Here is a 23,684-nt window from a genome sequence, read left to right as displayed (position 1 = left end):
AGTGGAACCATTACAGATCCATATACTATGACCTAGTGCAAAGGAATGATTGAATAACCAAAACTTTTCTATCCAAACCCAGCTGGCATGTGCATCCAGAATAAAAATTACATCAGGGACAGCTTGGTGAGGACAGCCAAAAATCACTTTCCCCTGCACTTTAACAAGAATCATATATTTTGTCACAATAGTGTATATCTTATGTCACAGGGAATTTATAATAATTTAATTCCTGTATCTTTTAGTATCTTTAAACCAATTATAGTAATGGAATATCAAGTACTGTAGGACTTAAACAATCTTAGTTTTTGGTTTAGGGGATGCCATAATTATTTAAATTTCTATAGCGGGTATTATTATTGACTTATATCCATTGTCTTTAAAGTAGATTTTTAGAATAACAATAACTAATCTTAAAACTACTCCCTCCCCCTCCTGACACCTATGCCTGCTAGCCTGTATAAGAAAGTAGTGTATACAACCTATTTTTGTGCCGACCTGATCTGGTCATGTTATCTCCCCTGTGTTGGCCAGCTGCAGGGAAGAGGAGAGAGCACTTGACAACAACTGGTAAAGCCTGCAGATGTCACCTATAGGGTTCAATGGCCCATCCATTTTTGGTGCTCCTTTCTTTACCCTGAAGTCAGTGCTGGCTAAGAACAGGGAAGCCGTCCATGTGATTGGACCAGAGTGACCCAAAAATAGGTAAAGTCTTTCTCACACAGGTTAGAAAGCATACGTGTTAGAAGGGAAGGAGTACGTTTAAGATTAGTTATCCTGTAATTCTACTTTAAGCCTGGAATTAGCACCTTTTCCACTTACAACTTACCATAAATGTCTCTGAGCAGTTCATGCAGATAATTTCATACTGCTGAAAACCTCCTTCTGCTCTGTCCCAAATAACCTGAATAGATGTGTCTGTGACTTCACCTTCATGTACGTTAGATGGACTTGCCAAACCTACATTATGTGCAAATAAATACAATTACATTGGAAATATATTTTCAGCATATTTTATCTCACACGGGGGTTGATACACTATAGGCAAATAGCCTGTTCACTTTAGAAGGGGAATTTTCACTTTTTCCTTTAGCTTAGTGAAGGAGGTAAAACTCTGCTGACTTTCATCCTCCAATTTGCGCACCTGCATGCTTACATTTTCCTAAAGGACTGTTCTGCCCATGACAACCAAATATTTCCTTACCTTCATTGGATAAGTAAACAAGCAATCTATTCATTGAAACAGTCAAAGCACACCAAGATTCAAATAAGAATATAAATGTTACTTGTATATAGACAATATTTCCCTGCCCCGGAGTTCAGTTTTATACATAACAAAACAAACTCAAAATAAATAAATAAAATAGTTATATTTTTTGCAGCATAAATGCAGCAAAATTATGGCAAGGTCCATAGAATAAGCAGAATTTTTAATTAAAGTTTCAAAAGGAAGGGACTGAAATTTACTAGTTGTACTTACAGGTTCTGACAGAAGACACTCTGTATGGAGTACTTAGCATATTTTTGCTTTTAGTATGGATTTGAAACTCATATTGCATGCCTGGAGTGAGTTGATCAATTGTGTAAGTACCATGATATAAAGGTGGAAAAGACATATTTCTCCTAGGGTCATTGGTGTTCATTATAAATAGTCCATCAAATACTCCCACAGCTTGCACCTGGACAAACAAATTCACCGCATGTGTGCTCTGTTCATATGGAACCACGAGTGTAACTGGTTTAGGCCCTGTAAAAATGAGGTCATCATTCTGTAAAATACATACAAAAAATAATATAGCAATAAAAGAAAAAAAATCTGTGTACGCAGATGGCATAATTTTTGGTGCAGAAAGCATCTATGTACAATATTTAACATGTGTATTTAATCCCAAAAGAAGTCTTACATATTTTTGTCTCTTTATAATCATGCTCTGACTTATGATTTTAAATGTATTTTTGCTTTGAAATGTCCTAAAATACCCTTTTCTCTTATTGGAAAATAACTTTATGTCCTCACTTCCCATTGCTCTAAGCCAGTGGTTCTTAACCTTGTTGGAGGTACTGAACCCCACCAGTTTCATATGCGCATTCACCGAACCCTTCTTAATTGGAAAAATAAAATATGATTTTTAAAATTCAAAGCATAGGTATATATTTAGGTATATATTTATACATAGGTGCACAAAATGAACAAAACCGTTAAGAACAAAGAATAAAACCATTAAAACATGATTTTCACACAAAAACAAAAGCATAATAATGAATATTTACTGCACGAATCATATGAGTCAGGTGTGGGTCTTCACCTCCGCCGAACCCGCGAGACTGACTCACCGAACCCCTGGGGTTCGATCGAACCCAGGTTAAGAACCACTGCTCTAAGCTGACATAGATGGGTAATAGGCACACCCCTCATTTATTTATTTCAGGTACTTATATAGCGCCATTGACTTATACAGCACTTTACATATATATTGTACATTCACATCAGTCCCTAACCCTCAAAAGCTGTAAAATCTAAGGTTCCTAACTCACATTCATACATACACATACTAGGGCTAATTTACACAGGAGCCAATTAACCTACCAGCGTGTCTTTGGAGTGTGGGAGGAAACCCACACAGGCACAGGGAGAACATGCAAACTCCAGGCAGGAGGTACCGTGGCTGGGATTCAAAGCAACTACCCTAGTACTGCCAGATGGAAGTGCTAACCATTTATCCAATGTGCTGCCCTCAACACATGTATGCTTTGCTTATAGTGCTGAAAAAGAGAGGGGTGTCTCTCACCGGGTCTGGTACATCAGCCAATTAGACTGTGTAGACACAAACACTTTGCTGATTCAAGGGAGCTAGCTTTACACACCCCATACTTCAAGGATCACAGATTTCAGACCTTGCTTGGTTCTGGTATGTTTAACAAAGTTCCAGTAAAATGAAATTGCTTCATTCTTTTGTTTATCTTGCCTGACTACAGGATTTATTATGAAGATGTACAGACATGCACAGAAAAATAGGAGAAAGCCTTACGCATTTTGCAAAACGTTAATAGTTGTAAGGATTAAGCACTTTGTGTGAAACGCGTCTTCACAATAACTCTTGCTGTCAAGCAAGACAAAAAAAGAATTAAGTGATTTCATTTTACTGGAATTTTATTAGACTGTGCAGTAATGTTTAACACCCTACACAACTAGAAAGTGGAGGTAAGACAATGAAAATGGAAGCTATTTGTAATATGTCTAGCTGAATATCTATTTCTGTGACTTAAGTTGGGCTTTAAAGTGAAAGTTCACCTCTTTAGAAAAAATGAAAAGGTGAGCTAATGCCTTACACTCTCCCCACCATCCTCTGTTCCCCACTGTACTTACTTCCATGGGTGGTGAGCTCTCAATGCCCACACAGCTGGTCTAGCAGTTTTCCCCCTTCTTCTCTGATTGGTCAGTGCTGACACAGGACTTTTTGACAGAATCATTCTGATCCATCCTAGAAGTCCTACAGAAAAAAGGGGAATAAAAGCAGGGATTTCAAATCCCCAAACCTCTACACTGGCTGTATGGGCACTGGCAGCCCATCACCCACAGAGGTAAGTACAGAGGACACCAGGAGGGTAGAGAGGGTGTAGGGTGTTAGTTCACTTTTTATTTTTTTTTAAAGATTAACTAACCCTTTAACTATATAATCTAATCCGCATGAGGAATTTGAGAACAAAAATGTACTTTTTACCTTATGACTAAATAAGGCTTTTCTGACCGTTTTCTAATCATGACATATCTAATCATGATACATAAGCAAAAAAGTACATACGTAATGTTTGCTGAATGGTCAAGCTTTCACTCATATTTCCATTAATAACTGCAGAGAGTCCTATTTCATAAGTCATTCCAGGCACTAATGATTCAATGACAAAGCTGTTGTTATCATGCACAAAATATGAAATTAACTCAGAACTGTCCGAAATAGGTTTAATCTCAATGCAGATCAAACGGGTTTCTTGTGGAGGTTGCCAGTGGACAACCACTGTATCTTCTTGTACATCCTCTGGTTTAATGAATACTCTTTGCAGTGGACTAATCTCTAAAAGAGAAACAGTAGATAGAATTATTTATTCTTGTTCTCAACACAAGGTAAAAATATTATTAAACAAGTTACATATATATTATATATTTTGAAAATGTTTTTTCTGAATTAATTGCACATGAAAGAGTTATTTCATACTAGCAACTATACAAACACAGTTAAAACAGGTAAATAGGTAAATATGTATTTTTTTGAGATTTTAAATATAGATTTTTCACAACCTAAAGGAAAGAAACAATATAAAAGAATTATGGATATTTACAAGAGAATTTCCTTAAAACAGAATCTTTCTCAACTACTATGCTAGTCAGCTATTTTTTAACCAGTGAGGTAGTAATAGCTATTTTCTGAATGGGTTCAAATTTCTACCCTAACTCCAACCATATTGGTTTATTTCGTTTTGGTAAAGCATGTAAGGGTTATACCTTTTTTCAGGTATCTATTACTATTGATGTACAAACTGTCAGGACGTGAAGTGATAGGAAATATATCCAATGAGGACACAGACTAGAACAACAAAACATTTTTAGCAGAGTAGGAGAGTTAGAAATGCTAACAAGGTTTTTCTCGCTATTTGTTCCTTCTGTATCGATGATGACTGCTACCCCTGTTTTTTATGCTGGCATCACGGGGCCGAAAGTGAACAGAAATCTCCCCAGTGGAGTCATAAACAGAAATAAAAACCAGAAAAAACATCTTCGATACTTGATAAAAAACTATAGAAAACTGTCTAGAATTAGGCTTTAAAGGCAAACTATCCAGAGAAGAAATACCTCTAACGTGAACTCTGCTTGCAAGGGCAGTCCAGAAAATCTTTTTGCTTGACTTTTAGTAAAGTCACCCAACTCAAACAAATATCTAGTTGAAATTCCCAACTGCAGACTTGATGGTAGCCAGAACAGAGAAGCTACAGCATGGAGACTGTTCAAAGGGCTATAGACAAGAGAGTAGTCAGCTCCAGACAGGGGTTATGGCAAGGGGCAAGCATGTAGGTTCTCAGGTCCAAACAGAAGTCATTTCTGGAATCCTCCCATTTGGGTACAGACTGGCCAGGCCACATTCCCCCCTCAGAGACAGACGCTGTCTTCATGTCCTAGACCTGCTCAGTTCTACATTGCCATTGCAACCTGTAAGTGTTCCTGGATGGATGCCTTCTCACCAGGCTACTTGTAAAGTTGAACTCTGATGTAAATACAAGTTCTGTTACTGCATGTTACTGCACCACTGCACCATGCTGCACCTTCAAACACTTGTCAGCAGTCGGCAGGATATGTCCCTTCTCGCAGTGGGTCTGGAAGGAGGAGCAAGGTCCATCATGGCACCATTACTATCAGCTCTAGCTCTAGTGCCTAAGTTTAACGGTTCCAATATTCCTCTGTCTGAGTGGGAGGAGAGATTAGAAAGTGCTGCATGCTTATATAAGGTCCCTGCCCAACTGATCGCAGAGCTGGCTCCTAACACTTTAGAGGCTATTGCTCAGTGGGCAGTGATGGTGCTGGTGGAAGAGGAACAGGCCACCCTGGAACAGAATGACAGTCACACCTGGAGGGTCTGTTTGGAGAGAACATTACTGTTCCCGAGTTGAGATGGATGGCAACGGGAAGATGAGAACCTCACTCACTTCAGGGTAGCACTCCAAAATCCCTAGAAATACCTGGAAAAGAGGGAGGCGCATGGCTGTGCTGATATTACCATTTCAGAACATCTACTGAGAGACCAGTTTGTGGTGGGAATGAAAGCCCACCCATTCAGGAGAGTCATGCAAGAGCAAATTAGAGAGCAACCTGCCATCTTCTTCCATGACATTGTGGTGGATGCTATTTATCTGGGAACAGTACCACCACATTCCCCCAGCCCTGTGTTAAGAGGTCAAGGACCTGCTCCGCAATATGTTGCAGAGCGGAGTGATACGGGAGAGCCAAAGTCCTTGGGCTGCCCCCGTGGTCCTGGTGTGAAAAAAAGATGGAAGCCTGATATTCTGAGTGGACTACTACAAGCTAAATGGCTGTACATGCCAGGATTACTACTCATGGACCCAGGTAGACGAGTCACTTATGGCACTCAAGCAAGCAAAATTTTTCTCCACCCTTGACCTGGCTAGCGGTTATTGGCAAGTCCCAGTAAGAGATCAAAATTGTGAAAAGACTTCTAAGGACCATGCTAAGCATTTGGATCGGATGCTGGTGAAAAATACAAAGAATTCCAGGGGCAGTAAGCTGAAGCCCAAATGGGAGTGTATCCCTTACTGGGCTGAAAAACAGCCCTGTCCACCAACATGGTCTCAGAGGGGCCCAACCCTGTCAAGAGATGGCTCCACCACAGTCTACTGAGACCCTGTGTGTTAAGTGGTAGCTGCTTCACCAGGCCAGCTGGAAACCGAGAGGTAATAGACCCTGTGGATATTTCACTTATGCAGAATGCCCCCATTGAATCATTCCTGCCTCCTCTTTTGCTTGATCCTCCAATTCATGCAGACTCGAAGGCAGAGAACCACAGGTACAGCAACTATGGATGATCCGATGACCCTTACAAGCTCAGCAGACCTGTTCTACAAGTCTGAAGAAATAGTCCTGGGCCTTGGTAAAGGAGGTATAGAGGGCTGAAGTGACCCCTATCCGCCTGTGGCCCTGGAGTCACCATTAGTTGATCACTTGCTACGTGACTCCACAGAAGACACTATTGTTTGCAGCCCTCTGCAGTCCCGCCACAGGCAGCTCCCTGCAAAATACTCTGATTATATTTTTTGAACTTGTCTCTTTCCATGTTGTGCCTTAACAATGTAATTTGCAGTTGTCATGTTGCTCTTGCGATGCTGAGGACAGTATCAAGGGGGGAGAGGGGTAGGCTGGTGTAGTCTACTTTCTCCACTGCAAGTGGTGCTCAACCACAGTGGCACAGCAGAGGGAGAGGACGTAAAGAGGAACAATGCTCCTCAATGGTTTCCTGGTTCACTGAGGAAGCTATCCAGTTGGATGCTGGATGCTGTCACCCCATGTGACTCTGGTGGCCATCTTGGGTCAGTGAGAGCCTTTTTAGGACCCTGGTTCCCAGGTTTGGCATGTATTTTATGTGTGGTTAGTGTAAGCACAGGTTACCCACCTGACAGAGAAAATGAGTAGTGGCAGGGAAAGGTTCCAAATGATTAGGAACAGGATAGGGACATGCCATCCTTTTCTGGAATCCTCCCATTTGGGTACAGTCCAGCCAGGCCGCATTCCGTCCTCAGAGACAGATGCTGTCGACACATCCTAGACCTTCTCCATTGTACACTGCTGTTGCAACCTGTGAGTATTCCCGGACTGGTGCCTTCCCGCTGGGCTGTTTGTAAACTTGACCATTAAGTTCTGTTACTGCAACTGGACTCTGTGTATTCACTGCCACCGCACCATGCTGCACCTCCTAACAAGCCAGTTCAAAGGCTGGAGCTTAAATACCCTATTGACCAGAGGACATGCCCTATGTCATTTCTGGGAACTCTAGAAGGTCTGGCAGGGATTCTGAAAATACCATCGGAAATCCTGACAGGGATTCTGCGAGTACGATTGGAAGTCTCGGCAGGAATTCTGAAAGCAGGCATTCTGAAAGTCCTGGCAGGGATTCTGAGGGTACCGTAACAACTGTAGTAAATCCAAAAGTTCATTTGGACTGCAATGAAAGCAGTATCTGTTTAGATGGATGGCAGAAGTTGGAGACAATAGATAGTGGTAATAGACTACCACTCATGAAAGGTTTCTTTAAAACAAAAGCATCCAAAACTGATATTTCCGTTCTTGGTAAATGCCAAGATCATACAACAGACTCTAGCTTCCCATATTCTAAAGTGCTCTGGAGGCAAAATCTCTCCTTAGGATCACCTTTTTTGACAACAGAGGGGATAATGTTGGCTGAGGCAGGTTAATCCTACCTAAAACTGAAGGAGATAGTTATGTCCTTATTGATGGGATTGCAGCAACAGAAACATTTTAGGTGTTACCACCTCAAACTAATGTAGTAGAGAATGGTAAAATTCCATGAACATATAGTGAAATTTCTGAAAGCACTATCTATTGAGGTACTATCACAACTGTTTACCTTGTACACATACAGTACAATGACAAACTACACACAAAAAGCATTTTCTTAAAAATTACTGCATATTAATACAATTCTTCACATTTAATTGATTTTTTTACATGTATAGCAAAAAAGATATATAGTATATACAATCCCTTTATACAGACTGTTGTCCTTGCAACAATTAAACAGTTTTGGATGGATTCAGCCTTTAAGAGAAATAGGGTAAAAAAAAGTCAGGTTGGACTTTGTATACTTCCTGTGTGTATTAAACAGAATATTTCCCAATTATTATACTGTACAATATGGAAAGTGTACCTGTCACCAGTGACATAATATTTTCCACTGAGCTCAGTATCCCACTTTCTCCTACAGTTTGTATGAAAATCTTGTATTTGTGATATGGTCTCAGGTTTGTAATAGTAGTTGATGTTTTGTTCTTTGCTTCCATTAAGGTCAAAAATATGTTTTCTTTCACATCAACGACTGTCAGCTTATATCCGCACAAATGTTGATCAAATGAGTCTGCTGGCGGATCCCATTTTAAAGCTAAGCTCGATGAAGATATTTTTATAGCTGTCAGATTTTTAGGATACAAAGGTCCTGGCAGAATACAGCAACAGAATATGATCAGAAAACACTATAAAACAGCTCCAAAGATTACCTATAAACACAAATTTCCAGAGCTATATTTTCTTCTACAAATATATCTGTCATGGTTCATGATGCTGCAGGTATGCGATAATGTATTTATAAATTACCAGCGATAATTCAAACCCAGGGTTTCATTTTATCTTAACACCTTCAACAAGCCTCAGTTGCAAAGTTTACAGCAGTATTTCAAAGACAAAATGGGATGGCAGTAAAATATCATCTTTCAGTTCACATATTTTATGTTTAAATAAATAACTTCTGTCTAAATAGCTCATATTTATAAATCTCACCACCAATTACATGTGTAAAGACCAAATTGGAGAAAATATGCTCCATGTTTAAATTCTAATACTCAGTTGGAAATTCCAAATATTATTACAACAACATAAACAGCATTAAAACCATGCTCAAGGCTAAACATTTTTTTTAGTGTTGGACAGAATGCTGAAATTATAGATTTTCTGCCAGGTTTTTAAGAGTGATCTGTGTCCTGTGAGGGGGATACTCTTCACTAGCCAGCTTGCAATGGGGACAACATCTGCAACAAAGCACTCATTTCATTGGTGAATGGTTAAAACAGAGGTCTCCAAACTGCAGCCCATGGGTAAGATGAGGCCCTTTGCTTGCCTTTAACTGACCTTATGGGTACTATTCCTACCACTGACACCAATGATGGGCAAATATTCTTCAAAATTACCCCAATAATAGGAAGTTATACCTCCCACTTAGTAGCACTTCAGAACTTTATTTGAAGATATTGCATATTCAACTGATTATGAGCCTACTGTATTAAAATATTAGGTTAAAATGGTCTTGTGTAAACTTAAAGTTTCCAATAATGTTTACAAGCATTCTCTTTTACATGAAGGATAAGTGCAAGACTACCAAAAATAAATAGGCAGATGATATGTCAGCACTTGTGCTTCTATGGAAACCTGCTTAATGACTTGCTAGAATCTCCTGCAGTAGAAGGTGAATATTTTGACTCTGAAAGGATAGAGGAGGTCTAGAAGAAGCATATTTATCTTTGGGAGTAATCTTACACACATCTTTAATTTTATGAAGTTGACTGTTAAAGGAAGCACAGACTAGTGTGAACCTGATTGCTGAAGGAAATTGCTCCTCTTTCTAGTGGTATCAACTTAATATGTCATTGGTTCAAATTGCCATTCATACAGATTTCCTTCTAGTGAAGGCTAGTGAGCTGTTATTACATGTGTACATTCTCTTTTTGTATATATATATATGTATATATATATATATATATATATATACACAGTATATTCTGTATATGTATAAACGTACTTGTCTGTATTGGAATAATTGGGCTCAAATTATACTGTGATCCTTCACTGTCCTTCATGCATAGAATAATATGATATATTTGTGCTGGTCTCAGCTTCTCCAATGATGTGAATGTAGAATTTGGGTTCACCCTTTGAAGATACTCATATTTGTTGTCTGAATAATATTTGATGAATAGGTAATAGCCTTTGTGAGAATATTCAGGTAAATTGTCCAACTGAAATAATACTTCATTTTCTGTGACAGCTTCCAGAACATATGTAAAGTTTTCTGGAACTTCTGGAACTGCAAGAGTAAAGAAAAAGGAACTGAACAATCATTTTACATTACATTTATTCCAGCTTTCCTTATCAAGGTAAATTGCAAGTTTTTTTAGATTATGGTTAGCACAATACCCACATCTCATATTTCATTCTTACAATATAATTTATAATACCTATAATACCTAAAACAAAGTACAGAAAATCATACAATCATTACAAACTGACTCAGTAGAATGAAATGATACAATGACCTTAACAATACAAAAAGTGAAAAAGAAAATCTGTTATATTCTGTATATACAACAACCGGTGTAGCAAAAAAAAAAATATTTTAATAAAATTTAAACTGCTGTTTTCAAGTTATTAACTCAACTGGATGGCAGTGTTTAAATGTTTATATGTTAGCTGAAGTTACTAGACTTTTCAGAATTTAAACATAAATTCCTGGCAGAAATTTGTATATAGGTTTGGATAGTCTGGGAAAAAGGTAACATTTCTTTTTTTGTGACACCCCCCTTTTTTCAGTACTTTTACCTTTTTACCATTTTTTAAGTTGGTGGCAGGGTCTCTTTTTAAAGGAATTTTTTTGTATATTTTTAGAAAATGCAAATAGTATAATTATTATTTCTTATTAAGAGGCCATTTTCCCGAAGGAAGGTTTTGGTGTGATTCCCACATTTTACAGCTGTTAAACACTTGATAAACAATAAAAGCATATACAAAATTCAACAATATTCTACTCACACTCATATTCACAAAGGTATGGTAAATCCATCTGACAAAAAAATGCTGTGTAAAAATAGTTTGGACCAGTTGCGTTTTGCTGCAAAGCATAACAGTCTGTTTCATTCTCAGGTAAATTTGACAACAGTGGAACTTCAGCGGTCCCTAAATCATAAGAAGATCCATCTGTCCATACTAATTCTCCTTCAGCCTATAAAAATAATGTAGATGTACACATATTAATGTACAAGTGCCACATTAAATTTCATATCTCATTTAACAAAATCAAGTCAACCATTTTCTTCACCTAAATGTTTTTTTTATAGTTTGGATATAGAGTCAATATACTGTGTCAATATCTGGTGCAGTATTGTGTAGTAAGTGAAGACATTCAGTGGCTGTAATAATAGCATTCTAATGTTTTGGAGTATTCAGAGTCCTTCCCAAAAGGTACATCATTGTTATGAAAAGTTCACTGGTATTAAAACGTAACAACTTTTTATTCAAGTGCATATCCAGATCTATGCACATGAAATAGCACACACCTTTAAACACTTGATGTTCGATATATCAACAGTAAATGTGGAGGAACTTTCAAGAAAGACTGTAACTTTACTGCACGCACATGAAAGAATGTATAAAGCTTTTTCAAATGTCAAACATGCCAACCAAGGACTATAACCAGCTAGAGGTGGCAAGGAAGCAGGCCCTGTGCTATGTTGATATAACTTGTAGGCCTTTTAGCAGTATACAAATGTTTCAAGATTGGGCTCAAGAAATAAATTTCTCCACCTCCTTTCAGAAAGCACCTATAGAAAGAGTGGGAATGTGTGGGAAGGAAAAATCACGCTCAAGAGAGTTAAAAAAAAATGAGGCACTGGATTTCTCATCCTTTCACTGAGATACAAATTGCATAAAATTACTAAAATAAATTACCCCTCCATTTTTCAACTTGATAAAAAATGTTCAAGTCAGTGGTCAGTTTCTTGCCAGTCACCTCTGAAATAAGCAGTTCTAAAGTTATATTTAGGAAGGCAAATTTTAGCAACTACTGTGTAGACAGTATGTATGTACAGTATATATGTATCCATAACAACAAAGTGTGGTGCTACAACCACTATACTTATTATAAGATGTAGCAAAGTTCCACCTTTGCCAAGATCCAGCTGGAGAAGCTGTCAACATATACATCCAAATAGAGAAAGGTCAGCACCCAGGAATTTGATGCAAATAAAGTTCTTTATTATATACACATAGGAATACAAAGGGATCCTATACACAACAGATTCTGATGCGTTTCCACCCTTACGAGCCTTGGTCATCATCAAAACTAAGGCCCGTAAGGGCATAAACGTGCCAGCATCTGTTGTGTATAGGATCCCTTTGTATCCCTATGGGTATGTAATAAAAAAACTTTTATTTGCCCCCAGCCTTGGCAATCCTGAACTTAGGCATAGATGTATTCCTGTCTATGTATCGGATAGTAGTCTCACATATTCTGCTTGCAGCACAGGTAGTTATCACCAGGAACTGGAAAGTCAATTCGGCCCTTAACCCATCTGAGGCTTTAGCATTGATACAACAAAATTATGTTCTTGAACAACTTAATACACCTCAATAGGCAAGTAAAATTATTGCATCTTGGAAGATATAGTTGGATTGGTCTAAATTGCAGACTAGTGCTGGTATCAGTTTGTAACAGTATAAATTTGAGATAATACAGATTGTTTGTTAGGTATAAAACACTGGAAGAGGATCTCTTTTCATGTTTATTCTTGTTTTCTCTCTATACACCCATTCATGGGTTATGTTTCTATGCTTTTTTCTATTTGTAATGAAAATCTTTCAATAAAAAGTTATATTAAAAAAACCAAAAAAAAATATTTTATTTCCATTGCCAAACTTTCTCTATTTTGATGTACTGTATATATGTATGTACTGTATATATAATGTGTATGTATACCTGCTGAATGTTTAAAAATCAGCTATAATTACAGAAATTGCATTTTAAATCCCATTCAATATTAGGATAGTGTGCACATACCATCTGATCAGAAAGGCCACTCCATAGTAAGATTATTTCATTTTTCATATGCAGTAAATTACTTAAATATAGTTGTTCACCTGTTGAGTGAACATTTACAAGATGGGCTCCAGGGTGTAGTGCTTTACAACTGTTTTCAGCATTATGCCAAGGCTTTATATCCATGCTGAGTCTATAGCAACTGCCCTTGAATGCAGACCAGCCCTCAGAGCAAATTCCTATAGAAAATAGATAATACATGACACAACTGTAAATTGTTGTAGAACAGTAGTGGAAAAAGAGTAACACAGTTAAACATCCACTTATAGTGGAATGATACTTTATTCCATCTGAAGTCCTCCAGTCTAGGGTTGCCAACCGTCCATAAATTTATAGACAGTTTGTAAAAATCATCTGATGTAAATGTCTGCTACGGACGGCGGCTGGCTATAAAAAATATGGCCTCAGGTTGGCTTCAGAACTGCACATTCGTAGTTTTGAAGCCGTCTGGGCTCGGGTGGGCTCAGACTAAAGTCAGACTTTGAGAGGGGGCAGGAGGCCGGTGGTGACGTTGTGCCTGGCAAAGACAAAAAACACCACTCCAGGATGGTTCCCTCTACACCAAGATTGACATACTTGATACCGAGGTGGTGGCCCTGTCTGCACAGACTCCAATGGCAAAGAAAAGTTGGTTGCATTTCAAGTAAAAAAAATCACCTTTATTAAACTTCTAAAAAATTCTTCCACAAACACATAACAAGTAACACAGTACTCCAGCTAATGCGCTTCATACTCCATAAGCACTTAGTCATAGCTGGTGAAGTTGTGGCGCCACTTGGCACAGTGGTGACTTTTTTAAACTACATCAAAGGGAGCTGGGATGGGAGTCATGCCGGGGCACTGCACTGGGTTGGAAGTCACACAATGAGCCAGGAGCACTGCTGGAGGTCAGTACATTCTAACAATACTTGTCCAGGGAGTCACACGGGAGCTGGGAGTGCTATTGGACTTCAGTTCATGCTTTCTAACAGTACTTGATACATAATAAAAGGGCAGATCTTGTACAAAAGAAAGGAATGATTTAAGGCTTTTGATTGTTGCTGGGGGTGTTTCATTTAATGGACAACCATACTAAAAGGGCACTGGTAACTGTACTAACAGGGCACTGATAGGAAATATAGTGTAGGGCTGGCCAGTGACAAGAAATGGAAAGCACACAGGCTACTGAAAAGAGACAAACAGCAGAGTGGGCAATGACAAGAGTTTCAGAGCACAGCAGGTCACTGAAAGGAGACATGGAGCAGAGGGGGGCAGTGAAAAGAGAAACAGAGTACAGTGGGCCACTTATAGGACACATGGAGCAGAGCTGTGCAGCGGCAGGAGATGAAAGCCTGAGGAGTGCTATATATTGGTACTGCTATTTAAGAATTTGGAATTTAGGATACAGAATACACAGTGGAGTGATGCTATTGGGCATAAAGGGGCAGTGCTATAGGAAGGAATGCAGAAAGAGGAGCGGTGCTATTGGCAATGGGGGAATGCAGAAAGAGGAGTGGTGCTATTGGGAAAATGGAATGCAGAGGAGTAGTGCTATTAAGATTGGGAATGGTGGAATGCAGAGAGAGGAATGGTGCTATTAGGAATGCAGAGGAGTGATGCTATAGAGATGCAGAGAAGTGGTGCTATAGAGATGCAGAGGAATGGTGCTAAGTTTGCGGAAGGTGGTCTGTGGTCTCTAGAGTCCCCTCCCCCCCACATCAGAGTATCCAGTGTTCTCCTTTAAATCAGTGTCCTCAGAGTTCACCCCTATATCAGAGTCTTTATTGTCAGTGCACTTGAAGGGGGAACCCTGCGTAGACTGATATAAAGAGGAACTCTGGACTTTGATGAAATGGAGAACTTTGTGGACTGTGATGCAAAGGGGGTCTCTATGGACTGTGATGTAAAGGGGAGTTCTGTTGACTCTTGTGTAAGGGAGGGCTCAGGTGACCAGAGACCCCCTACATCAGAGTCTCCCTTTACACCAGAGTCCGCAGCATTCCCCCTTACATCAGAGTTCTCACGATCTTTGTCAGTAAGAAATTGGCGCTGTTTGTAAATTTTGGGCGTCCTGGCAGTAAATTTCACTTCGGGGGGTTGGCAACACTGCTCCAGTCTATTGATCCTACTGAAGGACACTGCAGTTATTATTTGTCCTTCATCACTTAGTTGTACAACAGTTAGTAAAATATTTTTAAATCTCTCAAATATCATTAGGTTATGATAATGTTCACATCTATTTCAATATGAGTTTATGAATAGCTTTTTATGATAGACTCTTTTTGTTTAGGATTTTAACACAAAAGAATTACTGGGATGATATGATAAAAAAAATTGAATTTCATGAGAAACTTAAATACCTGTTATAATTGGAATGTCAATTTTCTGGGTGACAGTAATAAATCCTAAATATTGTTGTTTTAAAGTAAATACAAAGGCGTAAAGACGTCCAGGCATCAATGTGCTCCATTCATAAAAGTCACGTTTCTTCAACAAATTTCCAGAAGAATTGTTCATCACGATGGAAACAGTTATGTCATCATGGACTTTGCTCCATGAGAAGGACACGGAGGTGCTTGTCACAACAATCCCAATGTCAGAAACAGAAAATGTGTCTATGAAAAGAAAAACAAATAGACCCAAAAATACTTTAATGGGAAATGTGATTTCTTGAGTGGTATTTTAATAGGACATGTACATATAGAGAAGGTTTATTTAATTTTATCGGGTCATTAATCATAACAGTGATTTGCATATGTGCATATAACTCAATAAAAAACTTCATGTAAATGCTAGCAAGTTGAATGGGAATGTCATTAGTGAGATATTCTCTCCCATATTCCTAGTTCTACTCAGCTGCCACAGTCATCTCCAAATGATGAAATTTTCATAATGCAGATTAAACTCATCTTTTTAATGCATCCTTTGTGGGAGGGTGCTCAGTCACGGGTGTTACTCCACACAAGCTTGTATAGTCCTTTAAAAGATTTTATTTTGCAATAGCCAACATGATTCTGGGGCACTGCCATCTTTCCAAAACTTTAGTAAATTCCTCTGGGGGTCCAGCAAGACCCCACAGTTGCTGGTGAGTAGCCTCTAGGACCACAAACCATTCATTACATTATAACGCATCTCCATAAAGTCCAGCACTCCTACATTGTACAGCACAAAAAATTCACAGATATAGAAAGCCAGTGCCTACCAAAAATAGAAATTAGTAACTCATTAGAACCTTCAACTGTCTTAGGACAGATGGTCAGCCAAAACTATGACATGGTTTTCTTACACAAAACTGAGAACTGTGAAATCAGTAAAGCATGGAGATCCAATGAATAGTGCAGAATTCACATCACACATGAAGGTGTTTTCATAAACTAAGTCATGTGCTACATTTCTTTTTTTCCTACAAACTACTCATCCAGTGCTCTAATCATATGTAGCACCCTCCTAGTCAGCTAGGGGGAGCTAGACCTCAATTGTCAGCTAGGGCTGAGTAGCAGCCTGGGTGTGATAGCTAGCAGGGGTCCAAATCGGGTCAAAGCTGGGAGGCTCTACAGACCAGCCCACTGGTATTTCCCCCTGCTCTAGAAATTTGGAAAAAGGTCTAGAAGCAGTTAGTGGATCTGAGGAGTGGCTGATCTGCACTTTTGAGGGATCCTGGCCAATCCCCAACAGGAGGCTTGGCAAAAGGCCAGGACAACCCTTAAAAGTGAGAGAGCCTGCTAATTTGCAGGAGAGTTTGGGTGGAAGATGTGAGAGAGACAGAAATGTAGGAGCCTGAGAGGGGCCCCAGTAGGATGGAGTCTACCTACAGGCTGGGAGCTTGGAAGGAAGAAAACGCAGACCCTCACCGGCCCTCAAAGAGAGGACCACCTGCGCAGCAGGGTAGGAGCTGCCCAGCTAAAAGGCCTGGTAGAAGCCATCGACCCACCAGCAGCACAGGAGAAGGACTGAGTGAGTAATCCTGCCCCCCCTGCACCAAATAGGGGAAGGAGAATTCTGTTGGGGAACCTGACTATCTTCATATCTGGGACTGTTAACCCTTTCAAGCAGCAGCCGCTGGATCCTCTTGCCCAGGGATTCCTCCAGACAACTGAGGAAAAACAAGATTTATCTAGCATCTGGTGTGGTACACCAGGAGAGGCTGAAGAGCTCTCCTAGAAGAGAACACTTTACCATGAACTTGTTTATAGTTGCCAGGAAGTTGTCCTCAGTTAATGTTCCATGGACACCCCTAACCCCATCCAAGTTGAAATTTCCCTAATAAAAATTCAAAATCAAAGCTTAAGGACTGGTTACTGACTCCTGGATGCAGGTCTGTGTGAAAATGCATGTTGCCTGGCTATGCAGAACTATAGGGGACCCAAAAACTCAGCAACTCCTAAAGGGGTAGTTCTACGCATATCTAAAATTAACATTTCTTTTTGGTAATTTTAATCCTTTTTTTTTCAGATTGAATTAGTAAAAAAAAAAGCAATATGTGTAACTTTATACTATATCCCAAGTCCATGCTCTGCCTCTGTTCGTAATGTCACCCAGTGGTGTATTTAGGTTTTGAGCTGCTCTAGGCAACACAAAAATCGGATGCCCATCCCCACCCAGCGGATAGAGCCTGACACCGACCTACACCAGCCCCCCACCCGAGAGAGCCTTCCACTAACACACACACACACCCTCGGTGAAAGAGAGAAAGACACTCACCTTCACGGCTCTGGACATACCCAGGAGTGAAAACTGGGCTCTGCATACACCATCAAGCAGCCAGCAGCCTCTTTTGGATCCCACCTGATCCCCGTGCCACATAAGTCCCTTTTTCCAGGGGCAGTGCTGCCCCCCTAAAAAAATGCTGCCCTAGGCAAAAGCCTTGTTTGCCTTGTGGTGAATACGCCCCTGATGTCACCCTGTCACACAAACCTCTAACAGGTACTTTGAATGGTTTCAACACAATGTTAAATGTTCCTGCAAACAGGATGCAGGAGATAAGCAGCACCAAGATGCAACAACCAATGAAATATGCTGAAAAAATCTTTTATAAAAAATTTTAAATATTTACAATACCACATCAGTTTAGCAAACTAAATATAATTTGGGTAGGGGTTACCATTTCTTCTAACACTGCTATAAACTTTGCTGTAATTTAATGAACAAATCTATATGCAACAACCATTTTAAACCATTGCTTTGCCTCTACCCCCCTTACACTGCTTACTCAATATAAAGAAATTGCAAAAACATTTTTTTTTACTTCTTATGATGTAACCATTCTCCAAGTACAGTTCCGCTGAGAGCATATAAAGTATAATAAACCAAGATAACATGTTATGACATCTTTTGGTGTGTGTGTATACCTACTTGTTAAAAATGATCTAACACTTAAAGTATTGCCATCTTTCATGGATTTAATGGTGACATTATATGTGTGCTTCTCTTCAAGGTTATTTAATGAAGTATAAGTATTATAAACTTGTTGAACTGCAGAGGCCTGCAACATGATCTACAAAGCAAAAGAAACAAATACTGTGTTTAACAGACAAGTAGTTAATAGAATTTTAGTATTTACAGTTTTAACATACTATACTGTATATTATAATAATAATGCATCATAAAAATGCATAGTATATATTGATAGTAAAATCCAGCTGTACATAATAGTATCATATATCTTACAATTGTATTGCCAAGCCAACATCTTTTACACTAAGCTGCATGGGATTGGTACCAATCAAGAGTTTATGGGACATTTACCATTTTGGGGAAAATTGCCAGAACAGGCTTCATATGTGGGAAAGTAAGTGGTTAACAGGATTATAACTAAGCACATGTCTCTAGATTATAGCAGTTTCCTACACAAAACAAGAGTTGAATATAGATAGAATTTTATAGCCATAATTTATGTTTAAGAATAATTATATTGGGGGGATTTACTAAAACTGGAGCAGCTCTCCAGGTTTCATTGTCAAAGCTTTAGTCCTCATACACACTTGACCTTTTTACAGCTGTTTTTGGCTTTTGACTTTTTTTTCTACAGCCAGTAAACTCCCCAGCATGTTATCCTATGTGTCCATGCACACATAGACTGTAATCAATGTTTTTTGGCTGGAAAAAAAACCCAGGACTAGTGGGTTTCTAGAAGTTATTTAGCTGTAAAAAATGCTCTAATGCAGTAAAACGCCGCAAACCAGCGTTTTTGGACAAAAAAAATATTTTTTTTAAAATAACGCTAAAAATGCAAATACGGGAAAACGCCGCTAATCGCGGCAAAACACCATTAAACACTAATGCAAAAATGCTAAAAAAAGCTGAAAAACGCACGTTTTTAGCATACACAGCTAACATTACCAGCATTATCAAAACACTCAGTGTGCATGGAGCCTACTTGAACAAGCTGAAGTTAGAAAATGATTAGCTACCATGCACAGCTGCACCCAACTCTGAGTGCTTCAGATTTAGTAAATCTCCCCCATTGTGTTTTTGTGTAGTATTGGTATGGACCAAACTGCGGCCAATTCAAAATTGTATAGATACAGTTGTAAGTAAAAATTTGGCAAGTACTTTTGCATTATAAAATTGAAGTTTGGGGTATGTATGCAGGGGAGAAACTAAAGCATTAAAAGTGCTTATTTAGGGATTGATCTAGACTTTCAGCATATATTGTACCCCTTCTACATCCATTTCATTTGTTGCTTATCCCCTTATTTAGAAAAAAAAAGAAAGTTGACTTGTTAAACCTAACAAACTGTCACCAAGAGTTAACAGTGGAAATGTGTTGGAAAAAAACAGCAGAGACCAACATCAACACAAGGGATCCTTGGTGTCTAGGACACTGTATTTTGTACATTTCAAACTTGACAAGTCCTCCCTTCATGGCAATGGGACAATATGGAGGTACAGAAAGCAGGGGAAAGCAACCTTAACCATCTTTGTGAATGTAACCTATAGGGCAAGTGTGGGAGTCTGTAATCTGAAACGGATTTCTGTTTCATAGATTTGGTAAATCAACAGGTTGACTTTAAGATGTTAGCAAACTACAGATCAGCTTGTTTATCAGCTGAACTTTGCACCCCCAAGGGGTCAGCTCCATGGTCTTACTGAGCCATCAATTTCATAATATAGAAACTGACAGCAATCAAGGAAATGTTCACATTTCTGCAGGAGCTGGTTGCAACCTCTACAAAGGCTGGTATCAAATCCTGACACATCACAGCATACAAGTGTACCTCGGTTTACGAATTTAATGCATTCTCTGGGACATTTTGTATTGCGAAAAATTTCTAAACCGAAATGTAGTTTTCCATAGGAATGCATCGAAAACCAATTAATCCGTTCTGGAGGTCAGAAAAAAAGTTTAAAAAAAGTCACTGTCACTATAGGTCAGTGCCAGTTTCTAAATGTAATTACCACTTTTTTTTTCTTCACTATAGCTCAGAGAATCAGCTGTCACTTTCCCCCCAGCTAAAAGAAAGAGTTTCCTTTTAGTTTATTTCCCCGAGTTAAAAGAAACAATGTTTCCTTTTAGTTTGTTTCCGAGAAGAAAGAAACAAAGTATCCTTTAGCTCAAGGGAAAGTGACAGCTAATTTTGTGAGCTATAGTGAAGAAAAAAAAGCCAGCAATTGCAAAAATCAGAACCGACATATACTTCATTTTGCGAAGAAAATTTGTAAAAAATTTGTAAACCGAGGCATTATTTTTAATGACCACTGAGACCACCTGTATAGGGCCCACCCTGAGGTTTATCCTGCTGAGATAAAGAGCCAGTTTATCCTGTACTTACCTTACCGGATGAGAGGTCCATAGCACAGCAACTGGTGATATCTGCCAAATTGTGGATCAAGATCCTGAGTGATCTTAAAGGCGTGTAGGTCCTTCTGGGCTGCAGAGTGGAGGTGAGGGTGCAATTTAGCCACAGGAGGATTGTCACTCACCATCACTTGAAGTGTATTGTGTGATCACTTACAATTATTTTACCGCATGGAGTGGAGCACCATTATCCTATACACAGACTCTTTTCACTTGTAATACGGATTTAATACCCACTATTCACATTAGTGAGTGGGATTGGGGATACATTCCATTTAATGATCTAATTTATTCCATTTTATGATCTAGTGATTGGATCATCTTATTGCACCATTTGATGTGTGATTTTTAATTTGTGACTATCATAATTATTGTTATTAATCTGATTTTTATATTTCTTTTTCATTAAGAGGAGATTTATATTGCTAAGCGCTGCACTATTTTTATTATTGATTATTTTTAATGGATTTTCATTCGTAAACCGAAAATTAGGTTAACCGAGGCATTCGTAAACCGAGGTACACCTGTATTTCTTTTACTAACAAACATTTTGGTACAAATTGTAAAATATCTGTCCAGAACAGAAGAAGTCTGTAATGCTTTTCACCTTAGGCACTTATAAATGTACAACAAAACTGCATAAAAAAATTAAAGACCTTGTCCTTTACCTAAAGGCCATGCAGTCCCACCAAAATTCACCCTTGAGCTTAATCTTAGGCTTGACCTTTCTTAAAGTGTATGTAAAACTTTTCTGTTTATTTTGGATAGAATGTGTTAACCCTAATTATAGGTCCTGAAGACCTATGTCTGGAGTGCAAAAAATTATGGAAAATCCCATATATTTTACTTGTCCTACAGACAGGAGATATGTAGAAATCTTTAATGGTTAAACCTGTTACAGTGAAAACTGTCTAAGAGGGGTATTCCCTCACTTTGGAGGAATTCCCCTCTAACTTCCTGCTGTGTCTCTGGGACACGAAGTGAAGAAAATTTCTCTGACGGGAAGGTACAGCAAAAAACCTAATGAGGTTCGTAAACATTTCCTCCCCCCCTTATCAAACCCCAGCATTTGTGCCTCACTATAAATGGGAATCACAGCCATTACTCCCAATCATGCAAAAATAAGGCAAAAAGTTATCTGCTTCTAATGGACAACCTGATTTTTGCCAAATTAGACCTAATAAGCCCTGATGGATAACTGTCCAGTTATTTAGATTTAGATTAGCCTTCCCTTCAAACTTCACCAAGAATCTGTCATGCCCAGATCTTCTCTGTTTGAGTGCTAATGTTAGCAACAACCTAAAACACTTAGGGCCCATGTACACTGCAGCTGCTAAACTGAAGTTTTGGAGCAGATGAGCGTTTTTTTCAGCAGCTCCGAACTCTTCTTTATGTTTTCCTATGTGTCCATGTACATATACACCGCGTTCCAAATTATTATGCAAATTCTATTTAAGTGTCCCAAAGATTAAATATTTTGTTTTTCAGTTTAACTCATGGATGGCATTGTGTCTCAGGGCTCTTTTGATCACTGAAAACAATCTCGGAAACCTGTGATAATTAGATTGGCCGGTGAGCCCAATTTAAGGAAAAACTACTAAAGGAGGGTGTTCCACATTATTAAGCAGAGCACCATTTTCAAGCAATATGGGGAAGAAAAAGGATCTCTCTGCTGCCGAAAAGAGTAAAATAGTTCAATGCGTTGGACGAGGTATGAAAACATTAGATATTTCACAAAAAAGGTAAGCGTGATCATCGCACTATTAACCTCCCTAATGGTATTCCCGAGTGTAGCTCGGGGTAAAATGTCTGTACCAAAAGCAGTAACCCCGAGCTACACTCGGGCTTACCATGCGGCGCTGCATAGGGAGTCCCTGCAGCACTTACCTTGTCCTTGGCTCCCACGATGTGTCCCCTGCAGCATCCCCGGCCATCTCCTCCGGTGGATGCCGGCATCCGCCTCCTGTGTTCCGGCCCCTGTGACGTCGGGACGTACGGGTGCCGCCGCCGGCGGCGGGAAATTTGAAAATGTAAAAAAAATGTCATTTTTTTCAAAAAGATTTTACATAGTAAAACATTGCTGTTTCAACCCATTTCACATACATTTTGTCCCTAGTGCTTTGTCCTGTCCCGTCTGCATTTTGATTGTTCTTTCTGCCTGGAAACTTAGAAAAGTCCATGGCGTCCAAAAAGTGTCCCTTTAGGTCAAAAGCGGGTTTAGATCAGCTAGAGAACAGCGATAGTAAATCAGAACCACTTGCAGAATTGAGTGATAATGATTCATGGAGAAATTCGTCATCAGACACTGAAAACAATTTTGCGACTTTGCTCAGCGATGTGCGAACTTGGCGCTATATTTCAAATTTCAGTGTTTTTGGTTTTATTATATTATTGAATTAAATGTATGATTTAGATTCTTGTTCCGACAGATTTCAGTGAGTTATTCCTAAAAATTACAGCCTACAATAAAAAAACTACATATTTCAATGCAAAATAATGGTACCGCTTTCAGCACCAAAAATATGAAAAAATCATACCGCTAGGGAGGTTAAGAGATTTGTGGCTGATTCAGAGCACAGACGGGTTTGTGCAGATAAAGGCACATTGAGGAAGATTTCTGCCAGATCCATGCATCGGATCAAGAGAGCAGCTGCTAAAATACCATTACATAGCAGCAAATAGATATTTGAAGCTGCTGGTGCCTCTGGAGTCCCACGGACATCAAGGTGTAGAGTCCTCCAGAGTCTTGA

General features: G+C 39.0%; 1 protein-coding gene across 1 annotated transcript in view; it reads right to left on the bottom strand.

Annotated features, from left to right (window-relative positions):
• Positions 1-1,466: 1,466 nt before the first annotated feature.
• LOC149471971 (uncharacterized) overlaps positions 1,467-23,684 on the bottom strand; it is a 45,246-nt gene continuing 23,028 nt past the window's right edge. The window contains exons 4-11 of the mRNA XM_089652694.1: positions 18,489-18,630; positions 15,497-15,751; positions 13,119-13,336; positions 11,096-11,285; positions 10,089-10,373; positions 8,448-8,732; positions 3,804-4,073; positions 1,467-1,747 (exon numbers count right to left, since the gene is read on the bottom strand). Coding sequence (XP_089508820.1) covers positions 1,467-1,747; positions 3,804-4,073; positions 8,448-8,732; positions 10,089-10,373; positions 11,096-11,285; positions 13,119-13,336; positions 15,497-15,751; positions 18,489-18,630 — 1,926 coding nt within the window. The remainder of the gene's footprint in view (positions 1,748-3,803; positions 4,074-8,447; positions 8,733-10,088; positions 10,374-11,095; positions 11,286-13,118; positions 13,337-15,496; positions 15,752-18,488; positions 18,631-23,684) is intronic.

The sequence above is a fragment of the Staurois parvus genome, unplaced genomic scaffold (genome assembly GCF_062004578.1).
Source record: "Staurois parvus isolate SC_StPar_1 unplaced genomic scaffold, SC_StPar_1.0 ptg000025l, whole genome shotgun sequence".
NCBI classification, from domain to species: Eukaryota; Metazoa; Chordata; class Amphibia; order Anura; family Ranidae; genus Staurois; species Staurois parvus.
The sequence above is the reverse complement of the archived record's forward strand: the minus strand, read 5'-3'. Positions and strand labels throughout refer to the sequence as shown.